At 26.7% G+C, this 12,313-nt stretch overlaps 1 protein-coding gene across 2 annotated transcripts in view; it reads right to left on the reverse strand.

Annotated features, from left to right (window-relative positions):
- LOC112686242 overlaps positions 1–12,313 on the reverse strand; it is a 245,020-nt gene that overhangs the window by 72,879 nt on the left and 159,828 nt on the right. For both annotated transcript variants that reach the window (XM_025558448.1, XM_025558449.1), the window contains exons 6-7: positions 9,856–10,206; positions 3,601–3,959 (exon numbers count right to left, since the gene is read on the reverse strand). In XM_025558448.1, coding sequence (XP_025414233.1) covers positions 3,601–3,959; positions 9,856–10,206 — 710 coding nt within the window. The remainder of the gene's footprint in view (positions 1–3,600; positions 3,960–9,855; positions 10,207–12,313) is intronic.

A 12,313-nucleotide genomic window follows, 5' to 3' on the forward strand; every position in this document is an offset into this window, starting at 1 on the left:
TTTCGAGTAATACAAAAAGTCCTTATTCTGATAACTTTTAGCTCAATTTTTTACAAAACTTATCGGATTTAAATAAGTCTTCAAACGAATTGTCTTACCATTTCTTAAAAAATAATAATAGTTTATTTATGTTCATAAATACAATATTTACATTTTAATTTAATTTCTCATTTTAGGCTATTTTTTAATAGCTAATAAACAATTAGATTTTGTTTTGAACCAACAGATTGTGCTTTGAATTAAAATGTATATATCAAATGAAAAATTCAAAATAAATGTACCTACTAAAACATATATGTTTTATATATTTATTGAATTGATAGAAAAATGTAGTTTTGAGATTTTTTACTCCTCATCCAAAGTAATCACTTGATTTTAAAAACACTAATACCACAAAGGGAACCTGAATATAGACGATAGAAATACAATTTACAGACATAAGATTACATAATATTTGATTTTAGATTCCCAGAGACGAAACTATTCATTAAATAATGATATATGTTTTTATGTCTGTGTATACGTTGTAGAATAAAAGGAATGCTTCGAAAGTTACATAAAGCTTTTATATCGATTGGAAATCAAATACAGATAATACATCAAACTATACTATAGTGGTTTCCAAAAAAATTCCATTTAAAAACTACGTAACATAAAACAGTGAAATTTACTACAAATTTTATACTGTTTATCTTGTTATAACTAAGTAATTGATAATATTAGATATTTAAAATAATGAATAATTATTAAATTTTATAATTTTTTTGATATAAAAGAACAATGTTTTTACTATAATTATTCAGAAAAAAATAAGTTACCGACTTATTAGTTATAATTAAAATTTGATGAAATATGAAATCTTGATAATAATAGTCGTCAGTTATGGAATACGAAATTTCAAAATGTAAGACAAATAGAGTCAGTTAATAATAAAATAACAAGAAATTTAATTAAAATAAAAAAATGATTAAACGGTGATACTCGTAAATTAGTATTTAAATAAATAAACAAATAGTTTACATATAGAAATAAATAAATAGAAGCTAGAGAAGTATTATCATATTTATAAAATACGATCGATTTTGAATCAAAAATTCATTGTTAGGTATGTGTAAAGTCAACAAAATCGTGACTGAATATGAAAAAAATAATGGAAGGAATACATTGAGAAAATTAGTCATTTTACAAAGAGATAATGTATATTAATAGGAAAGATAATTTGAGCTCTTTTTGGACATGGATATCTTAAGAAATATAAATACTTTGGTTGTTATTATTTATTATAATTATCTAAAATGTATAAATTATTATTCTATATTTCATTGTGTATGTGTTACTCTTTTAAAACTGAATTAATGTAAATGTTGTTTTGGGTGTTTCATATTTCTATACCTGTGTTGATATCAAAATAATATCGCTATCAATATTTTCAAACTCTCAAAGCATTGTTTCAAGGAGACAAACAGTTAATTTTGGAAACAAATACAAATAATAGCGATGATAATAAAATATATTAATGGATAGATTAACTGAGTTACAGTGGTTTGCTATTGTTTTTGATCATCATTCATTAGCTAAAACTGTGTGTCTAAAATAATAGTAATAATATTCTATAGTAATAGTTATTCTACTAGATACGAAAGAGAATATCGGGTAAACATTTTGAATTTAATAAAAATCAATAAGGTAAAATTGAATGTAAATAATACAAATGCATATCTATCTCTATGCGTTTTTCTATATATCATGTACGCTAAAATAATCTAGGATTTAAACAGATCCTAAAATAAATAATTAATTTCAATATTTTGTTCGTAGAAATACAATTAAGACAAAAACTATTAGTAGTTAAATATAACAAAAAAAAAAAAATGTCATAAAATACCATTAAAAATTAGATAATGTTGTTAATTGGAACTAGAAAATGTTTATATTGATAAGAAATAAGATGAAATCCACTGTTCTTGAATAATAAATCACATGACATAAAATTATATAATATTTTTATAAGTTTATATTGTTATTTTATTATTATTATTATGATTTTTATTAATCATAGCTTCGATAATAAGGGCTGTTAACAGTTTTTTGCTGTTTAAAATGTTGTATTTTTCTTATATTATTGTTATTGTTAAGAAAGTAATGATAAATTAATGAACTTAAATATCGACTATAAACAAAATTTAATATTATTACTACCAAAAATATTTCATTTATAGTAATAAAAATATGCAACATTTCCATCTGGATTGTAGAATATTTTAAGTTTAGTTTATAATATTATATATTAATATCTTGGTACAATATAATATAGAATTATTTTATATAATAGTTTTCTCGTCCCATCGTCCATAAGAAATAATAATAAAATCAACTTGCTATGTGCAAACAATTCTAGTTTTTCTTACTGGTATTTTTTCCTCCGCATTTATTATAAAACTGTAAATTACACGATAACTTTGTTTTTTTTTTTTAATTATAATTATAATTATAATTTATGTCTTCATAGTTTTTGTAAAACTTATTGTTGGTAGCTATATAGATCATATATTTTAATATAAAAACCTAATGAAATAAATATGTATATAAGTAGAGTACAAAAATTACTTACAATTTATATGTTATAGTTTTATAAATTTATCGTATGATAATTAATAAATATGGTACTGGGTATTTAAATACCTATATAAATATCTATTATTGTAGAATGAAATACCAAGGTTAAATCATAACTCATATTATTTATTTTCAACTTATGATTTTAATTAGTCGCTGAACCAATAAATGTAATTAACTAATTTATATTTTCTTATTATTTATATCAATAATATTGAAATAATGTTTCTAGTAATAAGGTGAGATGATATTTTCATTATTATATATAGGTATTTAAATATTTGATATTTAACATTTCATCTGAATTTTCGAATCCAGATTTGAATAATCAGTTTTTAATAACGTTAAATGTTACACATAACAATATTATTATTTATCAATTATGTGATTATTAATCGGAAAAATATTATCTACTGGATTTTGAGAGTTTAAAAAATCATAGGCTTTAAATGATTTGGAGAAAATATCATATACACTTATTAAACTAAGGAATTATTGTTTTTATTGGGAATGAATAAAGTCCTATCAAAAACAAATAATTGTGTTGAATAAAATTTATTTTAGAAAACTCCCCTGTACGAGTATCATCATTACATAATAAATATACTAAAGGTCGTATATTATTATGATTGAGACATAAATTATTATATGATTGTTACATATTTTGGACGTAGAGTGAAGGTAAAAGGGTACTTACTTAGTTACCTCTCTAAGCATATCCTAATCGTTTTACATCGTTCGGAGATAATTATAATCCTACAGATTCTATAACAGCGTCATCATATTTAAACGAAAGGTAGGTACGTTCGTTACTTAGGACCACTACCCGTATAAATATTGAATGATCTAAGATTAAAACACTATCGCTACGGTATCCTTTTGGTAAAAATATATTATAAATCAGGCATGTTTTCCGTTTAATTATACTTGAAACCTCTTTGCGCTCGAGCATCACTTGTAAAGTAGGTGAAATATTTCACTTACCTGTAGCGTTTCTACTACGATGGTCAATGTACCATCTGAGACCTTTGACATGCTACCCCTTTTTTCTTCCAAACGAATCATCGAGGACGACGTGTCTGACGAACCATTTGCAGATTGACCGACAGCATAGCGTTGATTTTTTTTTAACAGATACCATTCAATCGTGGCCAGTGGCCGCGATCCTTTTGACTGACACTCGGCTCGATACATCCGGTTAGCTCTTATCATATACTTCTTATGGCCTGTTGCATCTTCCGTCACGACCACTTCATTTTTGTCAAAAATATGATTCCCTTCAGTTTTTGAATGATTTTCGCTCTTTCCTCTTATTGATACGATTTGCACTTCAGTAGGTTTCACTGCAAAAGGAAGTTAAATTTTAGCAAAGTAAAGAATAATTATTTATTATTTGAACACTCATGAACCGAAACATATATGTAGTTATAATTTAGTTTATTAAAAATATGATAAACGCTAAGTACCTGTTTTGCAATCAAAACTAAACAAATTTATAATATAAATATTATATAAATATTATATATAAATATTATATAAATATTTTATAATTTAATTGAATATTTAATGACGTAGAAAGGATATAGACTAGTAAATTATTATGTGTTTTGTTGATCATAGAGTAAATCTTGAAAATTCTTGAATTTATCTCAAGCAGATGAAAAAATTTCCTTTTTAAATTTAAATCACTGGCAAAAAAGACAAAAATCTTAATCTAATACATTTTTAATCCTCGATATTAACAAACAAGAAAAATAGTTGGTGAGGTTAGTATCTTGTTTGAGAAAAATTAGTTTATTAATAGCTCTTTTAATAAAAATTATTTCGAATTTGTACTAATTTATTTTTTTATTTATTTAGTTTCTCATTGTGCAATAGTAATTAGATAAAACTTTCTATAATACTAAATAATATATGTATAAACGGCATGCAAAAGATTAATTGTGTAGAACATATTAGCAAAACAATAATTAAACTATAATAGTACCGTTCATTTACATTGGATGCAAAGAGAATTCGAGTATTAGTGATATTATAGATTCTCATTTAAATTAATTTAAATTTCCAAATATGATTTCAAAAGTCAGTGCCCAACCATTGGGTGTTATTTTACATCTAGGTTTAATAATTAAAACTGATAATTATTATCAGTGCTCTCGTTGCTTGAGAAAACACTTTGTCGTTAATATATGAAATAATAACATAACGTGATTGTTGTTTTAATAAAAAAGTTGACTGTAACTTAGTTTTGTAACGAGATTATAACCAACTAAGCAAAAATAATCAAAATAGTCTTATAATGAGAAGCCAACACTGGGTAATATTTACTAGTTCATTTAAATTTGATTTACAGGCCTGGAAAGAAGTTTGTTTAAACTTCAAGTAGGCATGACTACCGAAATTAAATGAACGCTAAATATAATTTATGAATAACGCAGAACTGTAGAAAGTTGCGTGCAATAATAAAGTTATTGTTTATCAATGTACGAGTAATAATTGTAGGCAGATAAATATAAGAAATGTTTCTAATGTTTACATTATACATAATAGTAAAACTGATATAAGCTAATCAGTGAAACACTTTTTTTGTTGATTCCTCGAATTTGATTGTAAATAGATGATTTGACTAGCATTAATTATTATTATAATTTAATGTAATTATTAACTTGAAACCTAAAACATTTTAAATTTACTATTAGAACCGAATGGAATTAAAACCTTATTCTCTATTTTTTAATAAAAAAATATTCACGATATTAAATTTTTTTTAAAGCTGAATTAACGTTATTTTATTTTAATATAGATTCTTAGTTTTTTAAAATTTGCGTTACTTTCTATTGTTTTTTGTGCTATCGATGTAATTTGTATTGTAAATTAAGTGTTGCTTCATCGATGTTAGATAAATGTATATCTCTTATTATCTTAGTTTTCTCTTCTAATAGATCGGAGTATAATTTCGAATTTGGATTTTTAAGATTCCATCCATATATTTAGTTTTTTTTGGCATTTGTTTGTCTGATTGATAATTTGATGATTATCGGTAGATGATTGTTGCTGTATACTTAATTTAATACTTCCCACTCAAGTCTTTGAGAAATGGAGGGTGTACTCAGTGAAAGATTTATGTTTGAAATTTTACCATTGGCTATATGGTAAAATATATTATATGGGTAGGGGATGTATCGTTTAACAAAATAAGATTTTGGATCGTCATTAATTTTTTTATTAAATGGCCTCTATGTTCTGTTGTATTAGAGCCCCATGGTATGTGTTGTGGGCAGTAAAATTAGCCACAATCATATATAGTTTGGGTAATTGTTTTGTGATATCTTCTAGATCAGAGAAATTGATATTTGTTTGGTTTGGGAGATAGATATTACATATAGTACATTTTCCTTTGAGATCAGTCGTTAACGCTATTATTTCTAAGTTACTTGAAATTACTTCGTGAGGTCTAAATTAATAGTTTAGAGTAGGTGTAGCTAATTTTTAATTTGTGAGTCATCAAAATAATCAAAACCAAATAACAGGTTCATTGAATATTATTATTAAACAAGTATTTTACGATTATAATTTAACTTCAGTACATTTATATAACGTATATTTGTAGTTTTCACTGTTAGTTTTTATTTTAAAACATGTTAACTTTTTTGACCATGAATTATTGAATATCAATTATTTTAAATTATTAAAATTATTATTTAATTTTATATGATTTAGAATAATTACATTTTTTTCAGATTATTAATTTACGGATAAATATAAGATTTAATACTTAAACAAATACTTTAACAACTTTTCTAGTTACATTTAAAATATATTTTGTGAAAATAATCGATTTGAGCCGATAACCTATCATTGTTTTATGGACATAAAGTCGTACCGATAGTAAAGATACAAAATAATAAAAAAATGTCTAAGTTCAAATTAAATTCTATATTGAAATATAGTAATACAGTTAAATGTATGATTTTATGACTTGTTTACACATGTCAGTCACCATGTGTACATATCAATTCTAAATAATAGGTATGGAACTTTTACAGAAGTTTAATATCATAAGGTACTATACTGATATTATGTAAAATCTCAACAATACAATAAAAACACATAACAATTCTAACATAATCGGAAATATATGGAACATTTATATATATATATATATATATATTAAGTTTTTTTTTTACTCTTATATAAAAAAAAATGAACACAGTACCTATAATAAGTAATAATATATAATATATAATAATATATATATATATATATATAATATATACTTATATTTAAGCATATGTTAAGTAAAATTAATTTTACAATTGCTCTCTGTTAAACAGTTTATTAAAATAAACATTTATATTCTCGAAATTTAAACATTTGTAATATAAAAAATAAAAATTACATAATTTGATTAAACTTTTACCTAGGTAACTATAACATTCAAAATATCTGAATGCTGTAATAAATTTTGTCGTAGATACTTATTATAATGATACATATTATCTAACTATATTCGTTGTTCATTAATAATTTATCAATATCTGATGTGTTTAACATCTCAAACTAATAAATTTATATAATTTATATATATTTTTATTAGCGATTAATATTAATATTTTTTTTATATACATCACAAAAAATTGATTTTTTTGATTTATTTTATTTTACCGTAATGTTTACTTGTAATTTTTATTTTAGTCTAAACCTGTAACTATTTTTTTAATCATTCGACAATTAGTTTAATTAATTTGTTTTTTAATCATATCACATGTTAATTTAATGATTTGTCATTAATTTAATAATCGTCTTATGTTATTAGTTTTAAAACATTTCAAACTACGACGGAAGGTCGGAATCCTGGTAATCCTGGTTAGTAATCAACCTTTTGCATTGTAAATGTTTATTCTAAATTATATCTGCTGTACTTAAAGACACCGAATAATAATTTGCGGTCATTTTAAAATGTAAGAGTATGAGTGGTATTTATTTTTTTCCTCTTATTTTTCAACTAAATTGTATGCGTGATAGAAATTAAATTTTTTCATCAAGCAAAAATGAAAATAAATTACAAAATATTTGTATATATTGCGAAAACGAACAGAAATAATCAGTCTTACCATCTACATTTACTGACTTCATATTATTTTAAATATGTTTGTCTTTTTTATAACGTCATTATAGTCTCCTATTACCATTAACTATAGTTAACCTAAATATTATTATTATGCGAGTATATTATAATTGTGCCACTTCACTGTTGTTGATCAAATTTATTACTTTACGCTTTTGCATGAGATTTCTGCTTTAATTATTAATTATTATCCACATCTTTGATATAATACTCTAGACTGCCTCCGTCCTCATTATTGTTTAACTGCCTTAACGATACCAGCGATCGCCAAAAGTGTCGCATTACTGATGTCACTGTTATCAATAAAGCTCATAAATTGCAGTGTTCATATATTTTTGTTCACAGCAAAACGAAAAAGTTTTCTTCATTTAAATTTTTAAATAATACCTGTGCTACAAAAGTTTTTCAAAATGTTTTGTAAGAAATTTATTTTTTTAAAAACAACCGAATCAATAAAATAACAATGTATTGTTAAAATATAAATTATTTTCCTTTAAAATTGATTAGAAAAAAAGATTCAGTAATGTGAATTATTTCTTCAAATTGTCTGGAACGGACAAATACAAATTCCATTATTTTGAATAAACACTTCAAAATATAATGAGACAAAATTGAGCACAATTTTTTTTTTGTAAACGGTTAAAATGATCATACCTTAACTATTTACGAGTACTTTTGTTGTATGAACATTGTATTAATTATAAAAATGTGTAAAAGAAACATATTGTTGCAATATTTTATCACATTTATAAAATAAAAATTAATAATAAAACTTAAGATTAGAATATATAATAAGCCTATAACATATTAGTGTTTTAATAATCTTCATGAAGGATTTTTTTATAATGAATTCAGTAGGGATATTTTAAACGAATAACGTAATGAAGAAGTTGATATTAATTTGCATTTCAACTCCTATTTGCTTAAACTTAAACTCAAAACGGTAGAAGTACATAGTATTGTGTAATGTAAATTTGGTCTCAACAATTGTCACATTGTTATAGAGTGATTCCAAGCAATAGTTGAGATTTCGTTGAAAATTACATATTCATGTTTTATGTTATTATGTAAATCTATCACGCGTTACTTTTCATAGGTTATTTGCTGAAAATTGATATTCCCGAATAGTAATCGGTAAACTGTGTACAATTTTAAATTATAGAAATAATAAATAATAATTATATTATTATTAATATCTTGAAGCGAGATTGAACGTACATCGTAACCACATGATCAATAATAATTGTTCAACGAAAACTCGAAAACTAAATTCTTGAATACCAGTAGCATACCTGTGAGGGGAGGCGATAGAGATATTCGCTCCTCTTTCATGGACTGTATAATACATGCGCAATGTTATTAATTGTATTTAGTGTTTTTACAATTTTTTTGATTTTTTTTTTTCGTGGAATAATCAATAATATGACGAATAGATTACCTAGTCAAACCCATGGATATTAAAATATTTTTATCTAATAATCGAACATGGTCAAAATCTCTGGTCTTATCATTTCGTTTTGACGATTTTATAAATTTAGATGGTATCTACCTCGTACATACTGTTTTTGAATTATTTATATTTATTATTCGCTCTATGCTTGTGCCATAGACCAGCGCTTCTCAACCGGGGATACGCAAAAAGACACTAGAGGATACTCGTGAAAAATGTAAAATTTGATGTATTTGAATTAATAAATTATTTATGAAATATTTGATAACGAGCATTGTATTTGTGGAAAAGGTTTTTTCGTTAAACATGTTCATTAAGAATAAGTATCGTAATATACTGACGAATTTAATTATCATCTGCGGAACCGGATTTCAATAATTAAGTGTTACCAAACGACCCCAAGGATAACTTTAAAATATAATTGTAAAATGAATACTATTTTTTTTTTCTTATGCATGGCGCATACTGATTAAAATAAATAAATACTTTTTAATTATTTATTTTCCATTAAAACGGGTTTTATAAATTCTTATAAATCCTATGTGAACACAGACAAACCCCTAGAGGATCTGAACGCACGCGACGATTATTGTCGTAAGAGCGGTGTGCGACGAAACGCGGCCGACGGCTGATGAGAAGGCAAAAACGGGTTTTCACTTACGGTTCAGTCGGATGTACGTGTGTTCGGTGGTGGCGGGTGGCGGTAGGTTCCTGGTGCCGGCGACGACGGTGGGCCGCGAGAGCCCGTTGGACGCGGAAGCGGTGGTGATGCTGTTGCTCGCCTGGCACGTCAACCGCGCCGTGCCCGTGGTCGCGTGCCGCTGGCCCATCACCGAGTGCCACCGGGTCAAGTTGGTCAACACCAGACGGTTCACCGTGGTCATACCGGTGACGGAGGGACGGCCGTTCTTGCGTTGTCCATGACTATTCTCGTTCTCATCGCCCGACAGACTGTACGTGGAGTCCAGCACGGCGTTCTCGTTGTACCACGTCAACCGCGGTCGCGGCCATCCTGCAAACACATACGCAAATACGTTAACGATATTCAGTCGTTCATTTTATTTCCTTTTTTCATTTTTTTTTTCGCGCCGCGCAAACATATCGTCGATCCCCGTGGGTGTATGGTTACGGGAAATCCGTGATCACGATAAACTGATCGGAAACAGGGCCGTAGCAAGGGGGTGACGAGAGGTGCCTATGCCCCGGGCGCGATCCTGGGAGAGTACGAAAATGAAAATCTTACATTTAATGTTAAAAATAACAATGGTCATTGTCGTATATTTTGTTTAAAAAAAACCATTAACATCCTTCATATTAATTAAAGCGATCATTGAAAATAATATCTAATAAGCATAATATTTTTAAATTAAAAACACATAAAGGCATATTTTGATTCGTTTATTTGATTTGCTATACACAAATATATTTAATAATTTTTCTGAATTTTGGGAGGGGGGTTTAACCACTAACCCCCAATTGTGTACGCACCTGGACATAAATCATCATTGTCTAACATTTATTTAGTTTGTTTATATTTTTAAACGAGTTTTAATGACTCAGCAATTCGATTCAACAACAGAGTTAAATACCGGGATTCACGCTATTTAAATAACTTGTAAATTAGAAGTGCAATTATTTCTAGTATTTATCAAAATACCAAAAGTATGCCAAAAGTTATCGACCACCTGTTTAAGAATATTTTTACCTCATACTGAACATTTATGTTTTATAGTTATCGTGTACATTCTCTGAATTCTTAATAAGCCGGTGTAACTAGATTAACTTAAAATGTAATACAACCTTCTAGTGTTATAAATAAGTTAAATTTGTAATCACAAAGTAGTAACATTATTTGAAAAAAAAAAAAAAAAAAAACTGAAGGTAGTTACAACTGTTACAAGAAAATGCAACTTGAAAGTAAAATGAAAATAATAAAATGACGAAAAACAAGGAGTAAATAATTTTCTTCGAGGTTTTTACAAAAATTATAAGTATATATTAACACTTATTTTTTGAGTGGTTTGTAAAGATGCTTGTATACTGTAAATTTTTTCTCGTAGAGTTACTCTAGCTAGAGCTCTCTACATTCAGTCTAGAAGTATACACAAGATTTAGAGCGCTTTAGCGATTGCTTCTCTAAGGCCGTGCCAAATGAATAGTGAACTCCGAAAAATAAAAAATAAAAAGAGTGGAGCAGGTGCAAATGAGACCGTGAAAAGCTCTTGAGAGTTATGCTCTCTCAATAACAACTAGATATCTAGTCTATCAAGTCTGCATAATGTACATGGCCGTAAACTTATCTAGGTAGATTTAATCTATGCGCTCTTATAGACTGCTCTATTTAGAGCACATTTTACTATAGTGTAAACACACTTCTGCAGTCTAGCTAGACCGATCTAACTTTAGCTGTATTTCTTTCTACAGTATACAAGCACCATAAAGATTACAAGTAGAATAACAATAAAGAAAATTGATCATTCATGTTGATTCCGTGTCTTTAAAGAATTTTCGAGAAGTTTGACGGTACGCATATTTTACTCCTATTATTTGATTGCACATCATATGTAAATGCTAACTCAAATTTAATATAATGGAATTGCGATATTATTAATATTATGATATTTTAATCATGTCCCGTCATTTTACATAACATTTTTTTTATTTCACTACAGTATAATGCAGTGGTTTTCAACCTTTTTAACAATGTAGCACACTTCATCTTCAATAAAATTTTCGCAGCACACCAATCCATATATTATGTGAACCATATTTTATACCTATATATATACTATTTACAGTCTACTCTATTAGAAGGTTATTTATTGTGAAATATATTAATACAATCGATCGATCGAGACGGCTGCGACGGGCATACTTACAATAAATAATATTATATGTATCTATGATTGGTTCGATCACTTTTCATCTCGAATATCAATAATAAGCTGGTAAATACATACTTACTCGTATAAAACAATATATAGATTTATCGCGGCACATTTAAAGGGCGCTTTCACGGTACACCAATGTGCCGCGGCACACCAGTTGGGAACCACTGGTATAATGCATGGTTTATACGTCTTTATAAATTATAAGTTATAACACGCATATCAGTTGCA

The sequence above is a fragment of the Sipha flava genome, unplaced genomic scaffold (assembly GCF_003268045.1).
Source record: "Sipha flava isolate LNK unplaced genomic scaffold, YSA_version1 302_pilon_pilon, whole genome shotgun sequence".
Lineage (NCBI taxonomy): Eukaryota > Metazoa > Arthropoda > Insecta > Hemiptera > Aphididae > Sipha > Sipha flava.